The sequence below is a fragment of the Bactrocera tryoni genome, chromosome 2 (genome assembly GCF_016617805.1).
Source record: "Bactrocera tryoni isolate S06 chromosome 2, CSIRO_BtryS06_freeze2, whole genome shotgun sequence".
Lineage (NCBI taxonomy): Eukaryota > Metazoa > Arthropoda > Insecta > Diptera > Tephritidae > Bactrocera > Bactrocera tryoni.
The window spans coordinates 41,215,357-41,241,011 of record NC_052500.1 but is presented as its reverse complement, the minus strand read 5'-3'; the positions used below and the strand labels follow the sequence as shown (position 1 = coordinate 41,241,011).

Here is a 25,655-nt window from a genome sequence, read left to right as displayed (position 1 = left end):
GAGTGGCAAAAGTGCTTGGAAAATTGGTTCAAACGTTTGACGTAATGAAGGATATTTTGAAAAACAATAAAGCGATTTTCGATAATTAATATATGTTTATGTCCTATAATCACAAAATTTAAAAAGCAACCTGTGTACATATGTACTTTGTAGTTGAATATGTATATTCAATCATAGAATCCATTGACCCTCTTATGCATGGGTTATTGTCCGACAATGTATTTTTTGTATAGAATACTTCATTGTTTTCGTTAATTTTCATAGCGGCTTGGCAATATTATGCATTATTTTGAAAGAATGTAGGGTTTTGAGGAGCTCTTGACGTAACTTCTCCCTCCTTTAAGATTCTTTCGAGTCGTTCAATCAAAGCCAGGGAAATACCTTAAGGTGTACAGTACCCCGCCAACCCATTAGAAACATGGTAACTATGTGTAAAAATTTCCGAACAACGTTTTGTGAAAGTTTTTTTTTGCATTAAATAGACTGTGCACATGTTACTACGTGTCAAATATAAAAAAAAAATGTACCGTGGCAATTAGCGGGACTTAAATACGAAATCATATTGAAATGTTTACTTCACTTGGAGTTAGCATTTGTGATTTCTAACTCATCAAAGATAAATTGAGTGGCGTAGTGGAAGAAACCGAATTTTGTATAAGTGTTTAACTATTATTTTAGAGATTTCATAGTTTTATTTTTAGATAAGTATTTTTTTTTTTTGAAGTTTTCTGAAGCTTTATAATATAAGCAATGAAAAATATACTTTTTAGGAAATGGGGCATTTCTAACAAAAAAAAGTACATCCTATAGAGAAAAAAAAACAAATAGAAATGGTGCCGTTGCCCACACAAGAAAGCGGCAAAGTGCTGCCCAAATTAGGAAAATGTCTGGACGCATTCGGCGTAAAGTAGTGAGGCTCGCTCTAAAAACGCACACAAACCAGCTAGAAAAATTACAAAGGAGCTAAATGATGCCCAGGTAAAAATATCGCAAGAGATAGTTCAACGCATCTTTTCAGAAAAAAAACTTGAAATTAAACCAAAATTGAGATTAGAACAAGGTAAACATAAAAAGTTATGAACGACCCCCGAAAGGGGGTTACACTGCTAAATAACATGATTTTCTTCTTAACAAAGATTATCTTTAGCGACGAATGCCGACTAGAAGCAGTAACAGAAACTATTCAATTTATGCAACGTAGGCCGTGTGAACGTTATGCAGAGAACTGCATTTAAAAAATGATAAAACATCCCCCCAGTGTAATGATTTGGAGCTGCATATCGGATGAAGGCCCAGGACCAATTTATTTTGTTGAGAGAACGATAAATAGTGAGCAGGACATCAGTGTACTTCAACATGTTTTTGTACCATATTTGGCAACACTGAACCTTCCAGCAGCCCTATACACATATGTACATATATACACGATGAGGCGCCCTGCCATACCTCCCCACGAACGACTGATTTTCTTAACAACTAGGATGTCAATATATTACCTTGGGCGACTACACCCGACCTAAACCCCATCGAAAACTGTTGGGTGTTCCTTAAATAAAAGGTCTATTCCCGAAGAAATTCCAAAGCAGCTACACTTAAAGACAACATAAAGAACGTGTGGGTAAATGATACAGACTTAAAATAATGATAACAAATTGCTTAATATTATGCCTCAAAGAGTGAAGGCTGTTATTAAAAATAAAGGTTGTCAACCAAACGCAAAACTATATAAGTATTATATATGTACATATTTATAACTCATACAATCACCGACATATTCGGCATAAGATTTGTTAGAAAAACGGATTTCATTAAGACACAATACAACCAAGATTGCAGTGCAATCCTCATCTATCTATCATTAGGGTACTTTACATACAATCAACAATCACATGGAGTAAAGTGAGCCGGATGTTCGAAAATCCTGATACTAGGTAGGTCAAGCTTCCGCCCAATCTTATTTACCGTTACATTGACCGATATTTTCGGTCAAAAGTCAACAAAGGATACTTGATTCCAGATTTCCGGTATTTGGGGGCTTAAACAGTTCTGGTTTGGATTTGGGAAATTTTTGGTCATAAGGCCATACTTTAAAAGAATTAATATTGCCCATTTTTATTCCGTTATATTAAATACTTCTTGATTTGTACACTGAAATGTAAAAAAATTAAATGGAATTTTAAATTGTTATATGGGAAGTAGGCGTGGTTGTAATCCGATTTCGCACTATGACATAAGAATATGAGAAGAATGCCACGTACTACGTTTAGTCTAAACGGTCGGTCGGATATGTGATTTCACCAAAAAGTGGACGGTGTCACGCCCGTTGTCAAATTTTCACCCCGGCTCCCACAAAGCCTTCTCATACCATCTCGGAGGTAAATTTTAACGTCTCTGGCGTATTTACTTATTGATTTATCGCGCTGTTACTAGTTTATAACCATACCGTTTTACGAGGAGTGAGCGGAATTGTCATTTGATTTCATCCTTTTTCATACTGTCAGTAGGAGTTCCTATTATATTTAAGTCGGGTAAATTTGGTTGTTGTGACTTTTGAGGTTTATGATAAGTACATTAAACTTATTAGAGGGCTGGATCACGCCAACTTTTTCAAAATGTTTCGCCCTCAGGTGCGAAATTACAGTTTTATATCTTAAGTTAGTGCTTAGTTATGACACTTTATATGTTTTCGGGTAATGGCGTGAGTGTGGTCCGATTACACCCATCCACAAAGTCGTAATGTTTTTTGTGGTAATGAACCCTCATACCGAGTTTCATCAGAATATCTTAAATTATAGTCAAGTTACAGCTTGCATGGACGGACGGACAAACAGAAAATCACCCGCATTTCAACATTTCTGTTCATCCTGATCATTTATATATACAAGAAGCGTTCCAAAGTAAACAGGATTAAAAAAAAACAGAACAAATGGGTTTTTCGGCAAAATCAATTTATTTTATTCAAAATAGTCTCTTTCTGCTTCAATACAAAAAATTCAATATCTTTGGAATGGTATGGTCTTTTACAGATTATTAAAGGTGAATATTTTCTGCGTTGTGTCATATACTTTTCGATTTTTTTAGCGCGAAGAACACTTTAAAAATATCAATTGTTATATAAAAAAGTATGTAAAATTTTATTATTTAAACAAATGGATCGTGAAAAAATATCTATAATGTAACATCTATAATATAGCATTTTTCTTTGACTTCACAAAATTTCATCGATTTATCTTTAGTAGTTTATAAGAAAAAAATTTTACAATTTCATCATGCTCTAAATTTCAATCTTCAATAACTTTAACAAAAAAAATAATTTTGAGGAAATACCACGGGATATGCTTCTGGTCCCCTTCCTAATGAACTACTAATTTTCAAAGTCGGAGATTTTTCGAAATTTTCATGGATCACTTGACGCGGTTTGACAAACCTGGTAGTCGTTACGCAGCGAAGAAGAAAATCACGCATCACAAATAAAGTTAATGCTTTTTGACATGACATAATGCTGGCAAGAATATTAAAATGGAAATTATTTATTATGAAACTATTTGATTACTGCGAAAGTAAACTTTCAGTAAGCCCTTTTATGTCAAATTATACAACGCATCGCATAAGTCTTCGAAGGCAGCCGTTCTTCCGCTTTCTGTCTGTACTCATCATACACTATCATCACCATTCCTAATTTCCTATCAGATTTTTTTTGTGTTTAAGTTATCATTTTTATAACTTCCAAGTTCTCTGAGCGCCATTCACTTGAAAGTAGCTCAAGCAGCTGACGACTTCTAGTTTTAGACCTAGTATCCTCTGGGTAGCCAACAAACATCTGTTTACAAGCAAGATAAAGTGAGAAACATCTCTTCCAAGGGTTGTGCGCTGGGTTTGAGACGGTAAATTCAACCTCTACGATGAAACATCCCCAAATGGGTTGAGGCTGATCGACTTCGCCAGGGCCCGAAATATGGTTATCTGTGGTACTAGATTTCAGCGTAAGAAAATTCATAAGATAAGATTGGTTTTCGGAAAATGCAAAATAACAGCTGGTAAGATGATGAGTGCCGTGTCGAAGTGCAGAGAAAACAGACTGTCTATTTCGCAACGTTACAATCGATCACACCAGGTGCGGGATGGGGTAGATACCGAGAGCTGAAGAGAGAAGCGAGACGCATTTGCAGACAAAAAAAAAGAGCCTGAAATGCGTGAGTATGAAGAACTTGACAAGCTAGCCGATAGGAGTAATGCTCGAAAATTCTACAAGATGCGGCGACTAACAGAAGGTTTCAAGACCGGAGCAAATTATGGAGGGTATACCTCTCCATCCTGCTGAAAGGTAGTGAAAGCCTAAACCCAGGATATGGGGAACCAAATTCCTCAATCGATGACGATGGAGCAGACGTTCCATTGCCCGACCATGAAGAAGTTCGAATAGCAATTACCCGTCTGGAGATTAACAAAGCGGCTGGGGCCCATGGATTGCCGGCCAAGCTATTCAAAACTGATAAGGAACATACATCTTTTTTGTAGAATATGGCCTGACTTAAGCCTGCCCGACGATTGCAATTTAAGTGTGCTCTGCCCAATTCACACAAAGGGAGACCCCACAATCTGCACTAACTACCGTGGGAAAAGCCTCCCAACATCGCAAATAAAGTTCAATCGGGTGTATTGTGTGGAAAATTAAAGCCTACCGTTGGAGAGATTTGGTAGAGAAAGACCTGGCTGCACTTGGTATCTCGTATTGGCGCCAAATTGCGAAAAGAAGAAATCTCTACACGTCCATAAGTTTTTGCTACCGTTATTAATAGGTTAGCAAAAATCCCACGCAAAACACTCCCCGAGGGCGCCGACTATCACCAGTCCACCACAGTATCCTAACGAATACGATACGGTTCAATTGGAAGGTTTCCTGCAAAGATCTGATTTTTTATCTGGGTGTTCGTTACTCCTCATTAACACTAGATAGTTACTATGGTTGGGGTATGAAAAAGGGCTAGATCAAGGTGTCATGCGACCTGTGCCGAAGATCAACATGGGCCGGGGATTTTAAATAGCCGAGTCTCGAACGGAACTTACGGTTACGTTGCGCACTCCGTAATAAGACAGCTTCGTAGCTCGGCCTATGCGCAAGTGGACATACATTCCACTACACTTATGGGTCGAAAACTTTAACAAGGGCAAGGGTCTCGATCCCGGTTACACCAATGCAGTTCATTTAAGCCTTTAATTTGAATCTGTCTATAGAGGGGTTCAAATTCATTAAGTCTTTCGAGATCCCCGTAGCAGAATCTGGAATAGAGCAGACTCTGTTATTGCTAAAAAAGAAATCGATTGAACCGCTGCAAAAAAAGTGGCGGGGAGATCAATTACGGAGGTGAGAATCACTGCCTATGAGACTAATGGTGCAGATCGCCTAGCATCGGAAAACGAGATGGGAGGAGTCTAGAAAGATCCTATGGAGAGCTCGAGGGATGTTGAAAGTATAGAGCAAGGTGAGTTTTCTTCGGGTCTGAGCTTGCGGACAGACTCCCAAAACTTTATACTGAATAATAAATAATAATAGGTTGTCAAAAAAGTTTTGCGGTATTTTCGCTAGTTGGCGCTGAAAGCGCGTAGTTCTAGTTTTATTCGTCGCATCGGGTCATGCTACACCTTTTTGGAAAGCTCATTTCACGCGCTAACACGTGTTTAATTGTCGCTTCTTTTAAGTCGTTCGTGAGTTATAGCGTCGCAAACATGGAGCAAATAAAGAGAAAATACGGCATATTTAACAGTACTACTACGATAAAGGCAAAAATGCATCTCAAGCCGCCAATAAAATTTGTGCAGTTTATGGACCCGATACAGTTTCCATTTCCACCGCACAACGATGGTTTCAACGTTTTGTTCTGGTGTAGAGGTGGTCGAAGATGCGCCACGCTCCATAAGGCCTGTCGTCGAAAATTGCGATAAAATCGCAGAATTGGTCGAAAGAGACCGGCATAGTAGCAGCCGTAGCATCGGTAGCTGGGCATGAGTCATCAAAAATTCATTTCAATTTCAATAAAAAAAAAAATCAATAAAAATACCGCAAGACTTTTTTGACAACCCAATATAAATCACAGCAAGCTATTTATAATCCGCTCATCGCAGTTTTAAAATTTTTTTATTAAGGAAGTCTGGTATTTTATTATCCTTCTCGTGGATTTATTATATGTCCATTTCGTAATATCCTAATGTTAATAACCATCTCTTTGACATAGGATTTACGTCTTTGAAATGCGATTTTGCATATAACATTTAAGTAGTTTTGTGATCAGTTTACAAATTGAACTGTGTGCCATGAAGATAAGGTCGAAAATATGATACTACCCAAAAATTAGCCAAAAGCTTCTTTTCGGTGGTTTTTCTCATAATTATTTTATCTATGTTTCTATTTTATTTTAGCACTGTCTCTTTGTGGTATGGTTTTTAAATTAAAAGTATATACTTATATTTGGGGACCATCGGTGGTCCACGTCGCCAGATAAGCGCAGTGCCCGTGGACCATCAGTGGTCCACGCGGGGTAGAACACGTTAATGTCCTACTAGCATCTGTTGTCTGTCTGTTGTTTCTTTTGAAATCTGATCATTTTAAAATTTGGGTTTCAATAAGCGACCCGTTTAATTTCTAAAATGAATTAATATTATTGCACCCTCAAATAGGAAAGTTGTATCATTAATATTTACAGTGTTGTTGCCAATATTTATTTTTCCCTATTCCTTTTTCGTCTCAAAATATTTTGTCCACCAGATTTGACAAGTTTCAAGTCATATCAGCGTCTTTGTTAAGTTTTTGAGGAAGAAGTAAGAATCTCCTTTGTTACTGAACTATTTTCATTCATTAGTGATAAAAAGTGCCTGTTCCTATTACGCATTTTACTTTTTCATAATTGTATGCTAACTGAAAAAGTATCTGTAATTGTTGTATAGGCTCAGGTTGGCTTTTTTCTTGGCTAAAATTTAATCGCTTTGAGACTTGTTTAAAAGTATTAGTTACGTTAGTTATAATAACTAAAGCTAAGTTAGCGGTTATATTTGTAATTAAGGTTTTCGAGACATCCTTTTTATTACATAATGTTTTAAGGTCAACCGGTTTTAATACATGATATTCATATTTTTCAATAATTTCCGACAATAGCTATAAAAACTTATATACATATATAAATAGCATGTGACTCCCTCGCTGCCAGTCCTTGCTAATTAAAGTCCTGCCCTCTGTAATTGTAATTCTTAATTATCGGCCTCCTAAAACATGGGGGAATACTGGGGTATAGTTATGGTTGTGAGGTTATGCAGTTACAGGTTTAGGACTATACCCAATTCTTACTCTTGCGTCCTCGCCGCGGGTCCTGGAGACGTGAGTAATCCTTGTGTAAGATGCGGTAGCCAAAGATATGACTGTGCTTGGCAATTTTAACGCCAGGGTGGGCATAGAAGGCGCCTTTGGTGCAACAGTCGGAAAATTCAGCCCCCATAGCCAAACCTCTCAAAATGGGTTAAGGCTGATCGACTTCACAGGACGGACGGACAGGGACGGAAATATAGTTGTCTCTAGAACTAGATTCCAGCGCAAGAAAATCCATCAAGCTACTTAGTTCGTAACCAGACCAATCATGTTGTAATACATGTACGACACGTCTCGCCGATTTCGAGAAACTTCTTTCACAACCGACAACGAAACGGTTTTCTATTCGACTTGCACTCCTGCTCAGAAATGCAAGCGAAACCAATTGTTTTTTTGTAAATGTCGAAAAATAGCTGTTACGAGAGGACTGCCGTGTTGCAGTGGGGAGAAAGCAAACAGCCTACCTCGCAAAGTAGCGATCGACCACACCACCAGCGGGGAGGGATAGATACCCAGAGTTGAAGAGGGAAACGAGACGCATATGCAGTCAAAAAAAGTAAGAGGCACTCCTGCTCTCTGACTCGCAACTCGCTATAAGGGAACTGATGCCGTCCCACGTCAAGTTCCTTACGTCAGATGCAAGCGAAACTTTTTGTTTTTGAAAATGTGAAAAAAAAACAGATGTTACGATGAAGACTGTTGCAGTGGAGAGAAAACAGACAGCGTACCTCACAAAGTTTCGATCGAACACACCACGGGCGGGGAGGGATAGATACCCAGAGTTGGAGAGGGAAACGAGACTCGTGTGCAGACAAAAAAGGAAAAAGGCCGAAATGTCTAAATATGAAAAGCTTGAAAAGTTGATCGACAGGGGTAATGCTCGAAAATTCTACGAAAACGAAAAATGTACAGCTGCTAACAATGGAATTGATATCAGGCCTCAACAACCACGCCGCTTTCCCATGCTAGATAAGGAAGCGAAGCGTATGGGTATGGTTGTGAAAGAGAACAAAAGAAATATTTCCTGTCATCAGTCATTGCATTCGCGACTTGGCTCGAACGTCACTGTTGACAGTCATAACTTTGAAGTCGTGGATAATTTCGTCTATCTTGGAACCAACATCAACACCAACAACAATATCAGCCCCGAAATTCAACACATAATCATTTTGCCGACAGAGGTTACTTTGGACTGAGTAGGCAAATGAAAAGTAAAGTCCTCTCTCGACGAACAAAGACCAAAGTCAACAAGTCTCTAATCATTCCCGTCATACTTTATGGTGCGGAGGCATGGACAAGGACGTCATCTGATGATCCTTGTTCAAGAGAAAGATTATGCAGAAGATTTATTTACCTTTGCGTATTGTAAAAATTACTTTTCACTGAGCTCGTACAGTTAAGCCTTGATGGAAGGTAAAACACCTCTTATTACTAATTATGCGTAAGCTGCTGAGTTTACAGTACCGTCTACTATAATTATTTTGCCAACATCATAACTCGTGAATGCTCCGCAGCAATTTCTGAAGTTTTCTTCTTTCTTCGATTTGTTTCAAAATCTCCTCACTTAAGATTCGCTACATTCAACTTTTCGAGAAATAGGCACCATTTGTCATCTGTGGCTTTTTAGACACAATAATGTCTATCTTTCGCATTGTAATTAAAACCATTGTTTTCACATCAACTTACTTCACCAATTACTCGTAACATAATATTAATTTCAATTAAATTTTTGTACTTTAACCACAATAAATATTGAAACATCAAAATACTTGTCATTTGATAACGGGCTTTTCCAGAAATACCAACAAAATCACTCAAATGCTTTTTTTTGTTTTTTTTGTTTTTTTTTAATGAGCCGGAGTGTATGTTTCACTTATACCTGAGACAGACATGTAGTAACAATACCATATGTGTGTCACCAAATACTGACAAAATACCATATGAGCAATGTAGTATTTTGCTGCAATACTATGATGTTTCATTGTGGTATTTGTATAAACACAGCTAAAAAACAAAGGTTAAAAACTTTGCTAAAAGCTTTTACACAAAAGCTTTTCAAAATATTCTGTCAAAATGACTTAAAAAATGAATTAATGAAATGGAAAACAAAAAATGTTTAACAATTTTTCTTCCGAAAAAGCAGGAAATTCCTCATTTCATGTGAGGATTTTAGGGAGACTTTAACCAAATGGCTTTTTTGCAATGAAAATACATTAACTTTAGAGTATTTAAAAAAATTGCACTTATTTTTTCAATAACACACAACTACATATTTATTGTTTACAATTTTTTTGGGTAGCCTTAGAACAACTGTTTGAAGGCGAGCTAAAGTGAGAGGGCGAAACATCCCCTCCACAGGGTTGTGACCCGCCACGTAAAAAACGCCTCAATGAAAAAGTATAAACAGCCTCGAATTAGAGACCCTCCTTTTGATGACGATCATGGCAAGCGAACTAAGTATTACGATTTTAGGGCATGCACCTGGAATGTCCGATCCCCTAATTGGAAAGATGCCGCTGCTTAGCTGGTTGATGTCCGCCGTGCAAGAAATGCGATGGACAGGACAAGGACAGAGACGAGTAAGTCCTTGTGACATTTACTACAGTGGCCATATAAAGGAGCGCAAAGTTTTGTGTTGGATTCGTGGTGGGAGAGAGACTCCGTCGCCGAGTACTGCCATTCACTCCGGTGGATAAAAGTCTAGCCATAATCCACATCAAAGCGAAGTCCTTCAACATATCACTGATTTACGCCCACGCCCCGACGGAAGAGAAGGACGATGTGACCAAAGTTGCCTTCTATGAGCGCTTGGAGCGCGCTTATGAGAGCTGCCCCCGCCACGATGTCAAAATCGTGCTTGGCGACTTTAACGCCAGGATGGGCCAAAAAGGTATTTTTGGTACAACAGTCGGTAAATTCAGCCTCCAGGAGGAAACATCCTCAAATGGGTTGAGTCCGATCGACTTCGCCGGGGCACGAAATATGGTTATCTGTGGTACTAGATTTCAGCCTAAGAAAATTCATCAAGCTAACTGGCTGTCTCTGGATCGAAAATCTACCAAACAAAGACGGAAGACACGTTCCCAGTGTTTTAGAGTATGGAGTCCTAACATCGACTCGGACCACTATCTTGTTGAAGCCAAGATGCGCACCCGCCTCTGTGGAAGGAAGGTTTGACGTCGAGAAGTTGCAATGACAATAGACAGCCGAACGAATTTCGACTCGACTTGCACGCGTGCTCTTTGAGAGCACTCGTCAACAACTCGGTTTAAGGGAACTGTGATACGGCATATCAAGCTCCTTACGTACAGCTGCAACCGAAACCATTGGTATTCGGGAAATGCAAAAAAACAGCTGGTACGATGAGGAGTGCCTTGTCGCAGCGGAGAGAAAACAGACTGCCTACTTTGCAACGTTACAATCGACCACAACACGTGCTGGATGGGATAGATACCGAGAGTTTAAAAGCGAAGCGAGACGCATTTGCAGACAAAAAAAAGAGAGAGGCCGAAATGCGTGAGTATGAAGAGCTTGACGAGCTGGCCGACAGTAGTAGCGAACGAAGATTCTACGAAAAGATGCGTCGACTAACAGAAGGAAGAAGTTCGATTAGCAATTACCCGTCTGAAGAACAACAAGGCGGCGGGGGACGATGGATTGCCGGCCGAGCTATTCAAACACAGCGGCGAAGAACTGATAAGGAGTATGCATCAGATTCTTTGTTGAATATGGTCGGACGCAAGGATGCCCAACGATTGGAATTGAAGTGTGCCCTGCCCAGTACACAAAAAGGGAAGAGTGGGATAAGCCTTCTTACCATTGAATATAAGGTGCCATCGAGCGTATTGTGTGAAAGATTAAAGCGCACTGTCAATAAACTGATTGGAACTTATCAGTATGGCTTTGGGACTAGCAAATCAACAACTGACCAGATATTCACCATGCGCCAAACCTTGGAAAATACCCCTGAAAAGGGAATCGACACTCACTACCTTTTCGTCGTTTTCAAAGCTGCTTATGACAACACGAAAAAGAGCTGACTTTATGGCGACTAATATGACTAATACGTCTGTGTAAACTGACGTCGAGCAATACCAAAATTGTCAGGATCGGGATGGACCTCTCCGAGCCTTTCGACAAGGCGACTCCCTTTCGTGTGGCTTCTTCAGCCTACTTTTGGAGAAAATAATTCGAGCTACAGAACTGAATAGAAAAGGTACCATCTTCTACAAGAGTGTACGTATGGTGATGACATTGATATCGAAGGTCTAAACATCCGCGCCATCTCCAGATTGGATAAGGAAGCAAAGCAAATGGGTCTGGTGGTGAACGAGGGCAAGACGAAATATCTCCTTTCATCAAGCAAACAAGGTGGAGAAGAACCTGGCTTCGCTTGGAAGCTCCAATTAGCGCTACTTTGCGAAAAGAAAAAAACAACTGGCGCGCTGTTATTAACTCGACTTTAAGCGCGTAAGCGATTTATACGCCAGTAAAGAATAAGAATATACTAAATGAAACCTAATATCCTTTTTTATAATTAACCCTTTCGTGAGCTGAATTGATTAATTTTGATTTTTCGTTTAAATATTTTCAGCTGTCAAATCATCCGTTTATAGGTTAGCAACATCTATAAAACTTCTACTATTTTCAACGCAATACCTAAAAAGAGGTTGCTTGGCCTGAAGTTGAATTTCTTAATTTCAATTCAACTGAGTAGAGTTGAACGCCGTAGTAGGTGCAATAAGCATTTTCCCTAAGTAGAATATATTGCGTTTTTATATAATTCATAAACATTCTTACTTACTAATCCGTTCGGCATAGTTTGTTGATTTAAATTTAAATATTGGTAATGGTTATTATATCCCGTGCTATTAAAACATCGCATTGCTGGACTCAAGGTATAAAGAAGTGAACTTTCATTACCTTAAAAAAAGGTAAATTATTAGAAATTGATGAAAATTATGTACACATATCATACCAAAAAAATGTGATTTTAACGCCCAAGACTCTGGGCTGTAACCAGCAAACAAATACCGATCTTCGTCTTCGATAACCAAAAGAGTAGGTCCCTGGTTCAAAATCTTTCCTAACATTGTTGAAAAGCTTTCGCCCATTATTTGTGCTGAGAATAAAAAGCGCCATTTGTTTCTATGTTCATTTGGCAAATTACTATTCACAAAAATCACATGTGGAATGTCTAAGATTGGGGTGTAATTTGTGCCAACGGCTAGTCCTAAGGAAAGTAGTAATTAATATATTTTTTAATTTACAATTTAATATTTACCTTCTAATACTGGTAAGATGTTAGGGGAGGGAAAACAGCTTGATTTTAGAGACTTTGTGGAATTTCTGCTATATAAGCCATTAAAAACTTCTCTCCATATAATGAGAAATGTTGGATTTATCTGCAGCCATTCCTCCAGCTGGCTTAAATTAAGGTAATGATCATGGCCTTGACACATACTGCGAATAAGTCCTTTTGAAAATGCAAATATTGTCCGATCTGTCGACTGAAACCCATGTTGCTTCCAATTTTCAAACGCTTCGGTGCAATGATAGGACTCGATTTTTAAATAACTTTTTAGAACAGCTGAAATATACTGGTAAACAAATATTAACAAATAATTTACGTGCACAATAAAAAATCTTCAGAATCTCACATGTTCCAATTCCTTTATTGTGTATTGATTTGTATCAGTTTGCTCCAAAGACAAGGCTAAAAAATTTACTTTATCATCGATTGTTCCACTCTCGACTATATTATACGGTTCGGCATACCGGCCAAGAGTAATTGGAAAGTGTATCCTTTTGAAAATAAAATTTGCAGTGCATTGAGCCAAATGAGGATCTATAATGTTTGACCAATACCCCTAGAAATTTGAAAAAAGTGTAAAATCTATGAACAAAATCAAATCGCAATAGTTTTATTCAACAGATATTTATAATGAAATAAGGCAATTATCAAATATTTTCAAAAAATAAGGAAGAGCTAAGTTCGGAATTCGAGCGATTTGTGTTTCTAGCGCGAAAGGAAGGTAAGTCCAGAAATTTGTTTATTATTAATATATTTTAAATTAATAACTTAATTCCATTACAGCATTTAATATCTAATGCGATCTAATCTAATGCGAAAAAAGGCAAGGAAATTTTTTTAAATATTTGTAAATAAATATAATTAATTCCTATGTATATCTCTCACTTTAGAAATCTGCAATTACATCAACATCAACAGCAGAAGCTGGAGCACAATTTTGTTTGGTGAGTTTTGTCAAATTATATATAATATTATTATTCTATATATAATAGTTAATTAATTAAATGGCCAGTGCGGTTGGTCCAAATTATTGTCGGTTTATAAAAAGAAACTATTATGTTTAACCAGTGCGAGCGGTTGACAAATGTTTATTTTATATATGTGTTTTTTTATATGTTTAAAGCGGCCTGGGCAGTGCTAAAATTACGTTAAAGCAATGCTTGTTTTTTGAAATTGTCGCACTCGTTAATTTTAGTGTTATCTATGCTAATATAAATATAAAGAGGATAGAGAAAAATTTTTTCACAATTGGGAACATCAAAAAAGTTAGGCATCCATACCAATAATGTAACCCAAGGTATGAAAAAATTATCAAAAAATACCAATACCACACTGTTGCGACTCAAATAGTTCTTATAATTTTTCAATTACATTTTTATATATTGTAAGCAAATAATTTAGTACAGTTTAACATAATTTCATTTTAAAATGCACAAAAGATCTAGATCTCAACTTTCTAGAAATAGTTTCCAGGCGAGGGTATCGAAAACGCTTTTTGTTTGTGATGCACCAGCTCGCGCATTTGTAACTGGTGTGAAGTCACACGCCAGGAAGAATAGCTGCCCTAAATGCGTTCAGGAAGGTATTTGTAAAGAATGGATAGTGTATTTCTCACTCGTATGAGAACTTAGGACTGATAGTTCATTTAAAAATAGATTAGATATAAGTCATCATTTAGACCAATTTAGGCAGAAGGAAAATTTGCTAGAATCGGCAAATATTGACATTGTTTTTTAATTTCCGTTAGATCCCATGCACTTAGTTGATTTAAGGTGTTTATACGACTTCATGGCCTCTCGCCCCTCCACACAACATTCATCCCACAACTCACATTCATCACACCACACCACATTCAGCACATATATTGAAGTTTCGCCGGCAAAGGGAAATACATACAAATATAAATTGCAACATTTTTATATATCTTTAATTTAACAAAACCCACAAAGGGATACATAATCAAAGCGTAAGTATTCCCCCCACATAATCAGTGAAACTAAGTGCAACGAACAAATGGTCCTTCGAGCCGCTCAGAAAGGCACCTAAGATAAAACACCACAAAGGAAAAATAGAAAATTAAAAATTAAAAGAAAAAACGAAAAAGTTAAAAAGTGCAAAAAAGTGAAGAAAAACGGGCGCGTTATAACACAAAACAAAGGCCAATAACCTCAACTCTACAAAATACATAAACGGGCGCGATATAATACAAATTAACTAACTAAAGAAACTGTGAAAAGAAATATATAAAAGAATGCTCAATAGCACATAACTAGAGTGCGGTGCAGTACTAAAAGAACAAGGAAAATACGTACATACATACATACGTATTTAAGTGACAAAAACCCCAAAACATACGTCAGAGCAAACGAGGACTAGAAGCAACGTGGGGACAGACTACAAACTCAACACGGAAAACATCAGAGAAGGAATAAAAACCAAAAAGAGAAAAACGACATAGAGAGAACACATAAGTATTGCCCAAAAACCCTTGGCGGAGGAAAAAGTGAGTCCTTTCCAATTAAATTTTTAATAAAATTATCTATGCCCATATATATGTTTAATAGGGTGTGTCATTCTGAGTCAACCTTTTTTTTTCAACTGAAAAACAAGCTAAAAACTTTCGAAAATGTGAAAAAGAAAGTCACTCAAAAGATGAGCTCTTAATATTAATATCTTCAGTATCGAAGTCGATTAAGAATCGATTCTTGACATTCAAAAAATCGATTATTTTGCGAGAAAACTCGATTCTCGAGTAGAATAGAGTTTACAATCCCTACTGGCAGCCATCGCGTGCACATATAATAACCTCCGCACAATAACCACCACAAAAAACATGATTTTTTTTTCCATGTACCTGCGTATTGCTTATTTTATGTTTCCAAGCACACTGTAATTTTTCCAAATCAAAAAAAAAAAATAAAAAAAATTTTCAAGTCAAGTATTATTACTTGCAAGTTTTGGTGACACCCCTTGGGTTAAAAAAGCAACAAGCAGGATCGCATAATAAATAAGCAAAGGCGAACAAAAAAGAAAATGCAAATACATACATATGTACACATATAAGTAAAGGTACTCAATTGTATAAAAGATACATACATATGTGCATATACATAGATACAAAAAATTTATGGGCCATCAAACTTCCCGCGCCAAATTTTATATTCCGTAATTAATATACATACACCCGCGGCCAAGCATAACTGACCACTTGATTTTTTTCACTATTTTCAATTTTTTCGTTCTTTGGGTAACTTTTTTATGGATTTAATAGAATACGGGGAATATATCGATGGGTCGAATATATTTGGTTAACTGTTGACTTTAATCTGGTCCATTTGTAAAATTAAATTAAGACAACTTTTTTTATTTGCACACAAGTCTTTGATTTCATTATTATTAATTCTTGTAATAACTTAACAAAATTTTTTGTTTCAATTGAAAATGGAATTACAACATATTCAAAAAGAATAACGGGAAATCTAATATGGCGTCGGTCCACCTCTAGCGGATATTACAACTTCGATACGAGCAGGCATTGACCCAACAAGTTTCTCCAAAGCACTGCTTGAAATTTCCTCCTCCCAAACACTTTTTAACATTTTTTTTAGTTCTGGTTTACTTTTACTTTTTTGACACAACTTATTTTTTTTCTAATATTTTATATTTGTGTAAGTTAAAGATCACTTCGTTAAAACTTAACGGAAAAATTCCATTACCGCAACAAGTACCGTTACGCTTGGCCGCGGGTGTACATATATTCATAGACATATGGTACATACATAAATCAACTGTATTAAGGAAAATTTTTGAAAAACTGTTGTTAAACTATCTGTCTCCAAGCACACTACAAAAAAAAACAAAATTTTTCAAAGTCAAGTATTCTTACTTGCAAGTTCTGGTGATACCCCTTGGGCTAACAAAGCAACAAGCGGGATCGCTTTAACATAAGGGCAAAGGAAGAAGAAAAAAAACAAAAACAACATAACTGTGGATATTTATGTATGTACATACATATACATATGTATGTATATCGCGATCCAACTATTTCTCTCCTTTATTTATCTTACGTTTTCTCTCTCTCTCTTAAGCCATTTACAACCAAGGAGTCAAAAAATAAGTTTATTTAAAATTTTCAGTTTTTTATTGATTTATACCATCGCAGAGATGAACAAAAAAAAAAACAAAATTTTGCTGTACCCACACGAGTACAATGGTCAAAAGTGTCGCGTTCCACGCACAAAGCAGTACCACATAGCTCGCAAATCCACCTGATTCGTTAATGGCAGACTCTGCATCTAAGAGGCTTGAGGATTCTCTTTGGAAAATGTGATCCTCCAGCTGTAGAAACACTTGGAGTAACGCGCGCTTAGAATATCTTTTCAATGTGTAGTGTCGTAGGGAGTATCGCGTAATGTCACGTTGAAACACAAGCAAATCTTTGGTACTATTATTCACGTCTTTGTACAGCTTCCAAGCGTTTACCATTGTGGAGCACATCATCGAAGTAAACTGCGGCCACCACCATTTTTTGCCTCGAATCCCAATTTTGTATACATTTACGGCCTGATCATGTAGATCAACACCGCCCATACCGTGGTTGTAATTTGAAAGTAAATTTGGCTGAGGTATACTTATCTTTTTTTGTTCCAGTTTTGACCAACGCTTTACGTATTTCAACGGTTTAACCGTATTAAAATTAGTTCCCATAGTTACGACATTATTGTCATTCCACTTGACCAACAATATTTTATTATTGTGGTCGTATTTGATCTCGAAATATCCTCTTGCTTGTTTTTGGAAATATTTTTTTGGATTCAAAGGACATTTTTTAGTTCTATTTTCTCTCGTTGTTCCTACGGCTTTGAAGTTTTTCTCACGCAACATACGTAGAAGTTCATAACTTGTGAAAAAATTGTCAAAATAGATAATATAATCGCTTGGGTTATTTATGGTTTTTATTAGATCGAACACAACTTGAGATCCAAGGGGAAGATGTCTTGTATCACTATCAACATTTTTAGCACCACAGTAAGTATCAAAATGGTACAAGTACCCACAGCTACTTGTGAGCATCCAATTTTTAAATCCGAATCATACGGGCATTCCTTTGCTGAATTGTTTCGCTGAATGGTGGCCAAAATATTTTACCATTGCCTCGTCAAATGAAAGCTTTTCGTGCATAAAACCCCACCTTTGAAACTTTTCGCATAATAGACGGTGGGCGAGTTTTTGCCATTTTCTCAGACTTGTCAATTTCATTATTGTTTGTAAAATGAATGTGGCGTTTTATTTCCAAAAATCTGTTTTTAGAAATGTAATTGCTTGCAAGAGGTGATAACGTGTCTTCATCCAATTGCCAATACATAGATTCTTTTGGCATTGAATGGTATCCAGAGTAAAATAAAATGCCTAAAAAGACTTTTAGATCATCTTCGTCGCATATAAATTTATGCGAATATTTTTGAGAAGCATACAAATGAGTTTGTTCTATGATCAGTTGTACAACATCTTTATCAAACAGTGTATCAAATACCTCAACGGGACTTCTACCATCCAAATCCATTTTCATCTTATTTTCTATATACATATGTATATAGTAGTCGAATCCTTTGTCAAGTTGCATGCTTCGTTGTTCCAAATAGGGCTTACAGAACGTATTTCAGCACCCATTCTTTGTAGCTGGGCAAGCGGTATTTCATCTTCGCTGTCAAAGTTTATGCTGTTATTGAATACAGTACAAATAAGAATTCATATTTTTGGACTACTATATAATAATTGTGCTTAAGCATTCCTATATAAACAATGTAATATTTATTTTATATTCATTTGTGGTTTTGCGCGCAATAGATGAGCATTACTTACGCCTCCTTTACACTACTCGCGAAGTTAAACGTATTTCTCAAAGCAAAACAATGTCGGAAGTAAAAAAGAAGAGACGGCAATACTGTGCGGAATACATTAAATTCGGATTCATTGAAAATCCCACAAGCACATCCTCGCCTTTGTGTCTTCTATGTCTAAAAACATTTTCGAATGAAGCAATGAAGCCTTCACGACTGCAAGATCATTTGAATAAAATGCATCCAGATAAGAGAGACAAGAATGTAGCATATTTTCAAGACCTAGAGAAGAAGCTGCTAAGCAAGATGACGACGGACTTCGAGCTTCGTACAATATCTCTTTGTTAATTGCTCAAAAAGGCAAACCACATAACATCGGAGAAGAGTTAATATTGCCAGCAATAAATGAAGTAATAACTACCGTGCTTCATAAACCGGCCGCAGATATTATCCGAAAAATTCCTTTGAGTAATAATTCTGTGCAAAGACGAATTGATGAAATGGCTGAAAACATTGAAGAATCATTGTACGATCACCTGAGGTCAAGTCAATTTTTAATTCAGCTGGATGAGTCCACTTTACCAACTAATGAAGCATTGTTGTTGTCTTGCGTGAGGTTTATTAAAGATGAGAAAATATGTGAAGAACTATTATTTGTAAGAAATTTAGAGACCGATACAAAAGGCGAAACCATATTCAAAATATTGGAAAAGTTTTGCGATGAGAAAGAAATTCCTTTGAAAAATATTATTTCAGTTGCAACGGATGGCGCTCCGGCTATGACAGGGTGCCATAAAGGCTTCATAACGTACTTAAAAAATAAAATTCCAGATGTCATTGGTGTACATTGCGTTATTCATAGACAACATTTAGTTGCTAGAAACTTAAGTGAAAAACTATTTCAATCACTGCAATATGTCATCAAAGCAGTCAATAAAAACCGCAACAGCTCTTTGAATGATAGATTATGTCATCAGATGTGTTACTAACGACGAGAATTTCAACCGCTTGTTGTTTCATACTGAAGTTCGTTGGCTATCAAGAGGCAATTGTCTGACTCGATTCTACAACCTGTTTGACTCTGTTATAGAGTTCTTGGAAACTAAAGATACAGAATTTCAAGACAAGCTCATAACATCAAAGAATGATATAACTTACATGACAGACCTGTATAAATTGTTCAACGACATGAATCTCCAACTGCAAGGCGATAAACTAAATTTAATTAAAACAAAAAACGTCGTTGCTGCTTTCGCAGCCAAACTGCTTCTACACAAAAAGAATCTGAGCAGACGTGAGTTTCACAATTTTCCGAATTTATCAGTATCATGCAGTAACGACGAATTGTTTGCCTACTGCCAACATTTGGAAAACCTCCACATTGACTTCACCGAACGATACCAGGACATTTTGAACTTGGAAATACCAGACTGGGTGTTGGATCCGTTCTCAAATGTCAACACAGCAATGTCACCTCAGCTGGAAGAAGAACTTATAGAATTGACAACAAACGAGGAAATAAAAATCAAGTTCAAAAATGTTTACCAAGAATTTTGGCTACAAAAACCGATCTCGCAATTGTACCCTGGATTGTGGTGAATCGTTCAACGATTCTTGATAGCATTCCCATCGTCATATTGGCGTGAACGTGGATTTAGTGCTGTGACAACACTGCTTAATAAAAATAGAAATCGTTTGCTTGTTACCGAACGTGGCGACTTGCGACTGTTCTTGAGTAAATTGGAACCTGATATTAACAAAATTATTAAACAGCATCAGATTCATCCTTCACATTAGTTTTTATATATGGATCGATTATTTTAGTTTTATTTTTAAAAAATATTCTCTGTTTTAATATTATAAAGTTGTGTTTCAATAATCATTCTTATTGGCAGGTGGTACCCGTAAGAGTTAACTTGAGACCTAAGCGCCGTTGTATGTTACCTACTGCGCTTAGGTTTCAAGTTGTTGCTTATCATACTTGTTGCAGCTCTCTGATTCAAACTCCATACCGTTAGGAAAAAAAACGAACAAAGGGGAAAAGAAACGAATAAAGGAGAAAAGAAACGAACAAAACAGAGTTGCAATTGTTTTGTCGTGGCGGATTGCCATACATTTTAAATTGTTTTCAAATATAACTGGCAAAATAAAAAAAGATCGCGATAAACATTGCAAAATATGTAACCTCAATGCTGTAAAAAAATCGAGGACTTCGCTCAAGTTGCAAATGTTTGGTCGTTACTGTAAGTACTATGATATAAGAGTCATAGCTCAATTAGATGGTAGGCTTATAATTGACCAGAACAAAATTATTGTAGCAGTAAAATCTTTAATATACACAATTGTAAAACAGAAATTACAAAAACATATTATTCCAAGCGAAGCCAGGTCCTTCTCCACTTGGTCCTTCCAACGGAGTGGAGGTCTTCCTCTTCCTCTGCTTCCCCCGGCGGTTACTGCGTCGAATATTTTCAGAGCTGGAGTGTTTTCGTCCATCCGGACAACATGACCTAGCCAGCGTAGCCGCTGTCTTTTAATTCGCTGAACTATGTCGATGTCGTCGTATATCTCGTACAGCTCATCGTTCCATCGAATGCGGTATTCGCCGTGGCTAACGCGCAAAGGACCATAAATCTTTCGCAGAATTTTTCTCTCGAAAACTCGCAACGTCGACTCATCAGTTGTTGTCATCGTCCAAGACTCTGCACCATATCGCAGGACGCGAATTATGAGTGACTTATGGAGTTTGGTTTTTGTTTGTCGAGAGAAGACTTTGCTTCTCAATTGCCTACTCAGGCCGAAGTAGCACCTGTTGACAAGAGTTATCCTGCGTTGGATTTCTAGGCTGACATTGTTGGTGGTGTTTACGCTGGTTCCAAGATAGACGAAATTATCTACGACTTCAAAGTTATGACTGTCAACAGTGACGTGAGTGCCAAGTTGCGAGTGCGACGACTGTTTGTTTGATGACAGGAGATATTTCGTCTTGCCCTCGTTAACATATTGTATATTAAAAAAAAACATGTTTGTCAGAAATTTAAATAAAAAAAACAAGAAAATGTAAAAAATGAAAAGAAAAAAATTTGCAGATAAAAGAAATAAAAGCAGGAGCAACATTAGTTTCGGAAAAAAACATTGTAGGCAATCACACATTAATTGGAACATATTTAATAACATTTGAAAATAATACAGTAATAAATGATCAAACTTATGAAAATATTGAGACAAAAATTTGGAAATATTTTAAAAATACCATATCAATAATTTTTAAATTTTAGAATATATTGAAACAACTAATAAACTGTTAAAATTAGATAATATACATATTTTAGGAGAATGTAACAAGGACATCACAGTTCATTCATTTTTTTGTACTTTTTATCATTCTTTCATAACTTACATAATATTAAAATAAAAAAATTTCGTGGAATTCCCCAACCAATCGAAAATGTGCAATTGCAAGAAGTCACATATAATGCTCTTTTTGACCAAATATATAAATTAACTCAAAATAATGAATCGAGGACATTAATCTTAGGAACGCGGAAGTTAACGACAGCCTCTTAATAGCAACTTTAAAGTAGCTGGAAATATAATTGAATCTTTGCATTTTGTAATTATACATCCTCATAAATAACAAGTAAGAAAGAGCTAAGTTCAGATGCAACCGAATATTTTATACTCTTGCCCCTTGCAAGAATCAAAGCCAGGGAAATACTTAAGGCGTAAAACGGCAACCAGAGGATCGAAATCCAAGCAATTATATATATATATATATATATATATAAACATTTATATATATATATATATATGTGTGTGTGTGTGTATAACATATATATAATATATCGGAGTTTGAAGAAGTAGTGACCCGATTTTATCTATTTTTCTCAATAACAGATACCAAAAGACCAATCATATATAGTAATGATATTGATATCATCAGCCTTAACACCCGCGCCGTTAGTTCTGCTTTCTCCAGACTGGACAAGGAAGCAAAGAAAATGGGTCTTGCAGTGAACGAGGGCAAGACGAAATATCTAGTGTCATCAAACAAACAATCGTCGCACTCGCGACTTGGCTCTCACGTCACTGTTGTCAACGTCTGTTGTGTTTAACGTGGGATCCTACTGTCGACAGCTTGACTCCACGGTGCTCAAAAGCACAACGGATCAATACAATGCGTCGATCAGCGTCCTGAAAATTGGGTAAGCATTTTCAGTACCAATTGGCAGTGTGGCATGGACACACTAACCACCTTGGTAGGGCTCGAGGCCCATCTAAAACCTCTGCCGTACTTTGGGTCCGGCACCCGGTTGCAATGCAACTCCACATTCAACTGACAGAGTCAGTTCTTCCCGCGATTTGGGTTTTAACCACAGTCACCACGAATCTCCACAAAGGGCCAAGCCCAATAAGCAGATTGGAGTTACCTCCAAGGGCTACTGCTCCCCGTGGTACCAGGTTAAAGTCATTGGTATGACCTTGTAGCCGAAGCTACGACCAGTTTAGCTTCCACACAGCTCTGACTGGTGGCCAGGATCTCAGTCGCCTCTTACGACAGGCATGCCTTACCGCGGGTATATTCGGTTTCCCCTCGAACCCGGAGGGGTCCCCCCGTACCCGCAGGGGGAGTCACAGTTGACAGTCATAACTTTGAAGTTGTAGATAATTTCGTCTATGTAGGAACCAGTATAAACACCACCAGGAGGATGGAGTCATATGTAGAAGTTCACTCAAGTGAGGAAAGTTCTCTGATCGCCATTCACTTGGGAATGGCCAGAAACGATTCTTTTACATATGACTCATGCAGCTCACTACTTCCGGTCTTTGACCAAGTATCCTCTGGGTAGCCTAAGAACATCACAGGGTTGTGCGCTGGGTTTAGGACCCGCCACGTAAAAAATCTTACCAATGAAAATTAGCAATCAGCCTCGGTTGAGAGACCCCCCTTTTGATGACGGTCATGGCAAACGAAATAAGGACTACGAATTGAAGGCATGCACCTGGAATGTCCGGTCCCTTAATTGGGAAGGTGCCGCTGCCCAGCTGGTTGATGTCCTCGTAAAAATAAAGGCTGACATCACCGCCGTCCAAGAAATGCGATGAACGGGGAAAGGACAGAGACGAGTAGGTCCTTGTGACATTTACTACAGTGGCCATATAAAGGAGCGCAAGTTTAGTGTAAGATTCGTGGTGGGAGAGAGACTCCGTCGCCGAGTACTATCATTCACTCCGGTGAATGAACGTCTAGCCACAATCCGCATCAAAGCGAGGTTCTTCAACATATCGCTGATTTGCGCCCACGGCCCGACGGAAGAGAAGGACGATGTGACCAAAGATGCCTTTTATGAGTGCTTGGAGCGCACTTATGAGGGCTGCCCCCGCCACGATGTCAAAATCGTGCTTGGCGACTTTAACGCCAGGGTGGGCAAAGAAGGTATCTTTGGCACTACGGTCGGTAAATCCAGCCTCAACGAGGAAACATCCCCAAATGGGTTGAGGCTTATCGACTTTGCCGGGGCCCGAAATATGGTTATCTGTAGAACTAGATTCCAGCATAAGAAGATTCATCAAGCTACCCGGCTGTCTCCGGATCAAAAAACTGCCAACCAGATCGATCATGTTGTGATAGACGGAAGACACGTTTCCAGTGTTTTAGATGTGCGTGCGCTCCGAGGTCCTAATATCGACTCCGACCACTATCTTGTTGCAGCTAAGATTCGCGAGAAGCTGCAATCACAACAGACAGCCGAACGATTTTCTACGAAAAAATGCGGCGGCTTACAGAGGGTTTCAAGACCGGAGCATACTCTTGTAGAACCCCCAAAGGTGATCTAGTCACTGATGCCCAAAGCATACTTAAATTATGGAGGGAACACCAGAAGAAAGGGAACCCGAATCCCCAATCGATGACGATGGAGCAGACGTTCCATTACCCCACCATGAAGAAGTTCGAATAGCAATTGCCCGCCTGAAGAACAACAAAGCGGCAGGGGCCGACGGATTGCCGGCCGAGCTATTCAAACACGGCGGCGAAGAACTGATAGGGAGCATGCATCAGCTTCTTTGTAAAATATGGTCGGACGAAAGCATGCCCAACGATTGGAATTTAAGTGTGCTATGCCCAATCCATAAAAAAGGAGACCCCACAATCTGCGCCAACTACCGTGGGATTAGCCTCCTCAACATCGCAATTAAGGTTCTATCGAGCGTATTGTGTGAAAGATTAAAGCCCACCGTTAACAAACTGATTGGACCTTATCAGTATGGCTTCAGACCTGGAAAATCAACAACCGACCAGATATTTATCATGCGCCAAATCTTGGAAAAGATCCGTGAAAGGAGAATCGACACACACCACCTCTTCGTCGATTTCAAAGCTGCTTTCGACAGCACGAAAAGGAGCTGCCTTTATGCCGCGATGTCTGAATTTGGTATCACCGCAAAACTAATACGGCTGTGTAAGCTGACGTTGAGCAACACCAAAAGCTCCGTCAGAATCGGGAAGGACCTCTCCGAGCCGTTTGATACCAAACGAGGTTTCAGACAACGCGATTCCCTATCGTGCGACTTTTTCAACCTGCTTCTGGAGAAAATAGTTCGAGCCGCCGAACCAAATAGAGAAGGTACCATCTTCTATAAGAGTGTACAGCTGCTGGCGTATGCCGATGATATTGATATCATCGGCCTTAACACCCGCGTCGTTAGTTTTGCTTTCTCCAGACTGGACAAGGAAGCAAAACAAATGGGTCTGGCAGTGAACGAGGGCAAGACGAAATATCTCCTGTCATCAAACAAACAGTCGTCGCGCTCGCGATTTTGCACTCACGTCACTGTTGACAGTCATAACTTTGAAGTTGTAGATAATTTCGTCTATCTTGGAACCAGCGTAAACACCACCAACAATGTCAGCCTAGAAATCCAACGCAGGATAACTCTTGTCAACAGGTGCTACTTCGGACTGAGTAGGCAATTGAGAAGCAAAGTCTTCTCTCGACAAACAAAAACCAAACTCCATAAGTCACTCATAATTCGCGTCCTGCGATATGGTGCAGAGTCTTGGCCGATGACAACAACTGATGAGTCGACGTTGCGAGTTTTCGAGAGAAAAGTTCTGCGAAAGATTTATGGTCCTTTGTGCATT

General features: G+C 38.1%; 1 protein-coding gene across 3 annotated transcripts in view; it reads right to left on the bottom strand.

Moving 5' to 3' along the window:
* Nucleotides 1-25,655, bottom strand: part of LOC120767397 (MTOR-associated protein MEAK7) — a 107,129-nt gene that overhangs the window by 17,257 nt on the left and 64,217 nt on the right. For all 3 annotated transcript variants that reach the window (XM_040093433.1, XM_040093434.1, XM_040093435.1), the window contains exons 2-5: nucleotides 13,018-13,227; nucleotides 12,642-12,957; nucleotides 12,336-12,590; nucleotides 12,162-12,280 (exon numbers count right to left, since the gene is read on the bottom strand). In XM_040093433.1, coding sequence (XP_039949367.1) covers nucleotides 12,162-12,280; nucleotides 12,336-12,590; nucleotides 12,642-12,957; nucleotides 13,018-13,227 — 900 coding nt within the window. The remainder of the gene's footprint in view (nucleotides 1-12,161; nucleotides 12,281-12,335; nucleotides 12,591-12,641; nucleotides 12,958-13,017; nucleotides 13,228-25,655) is intronic.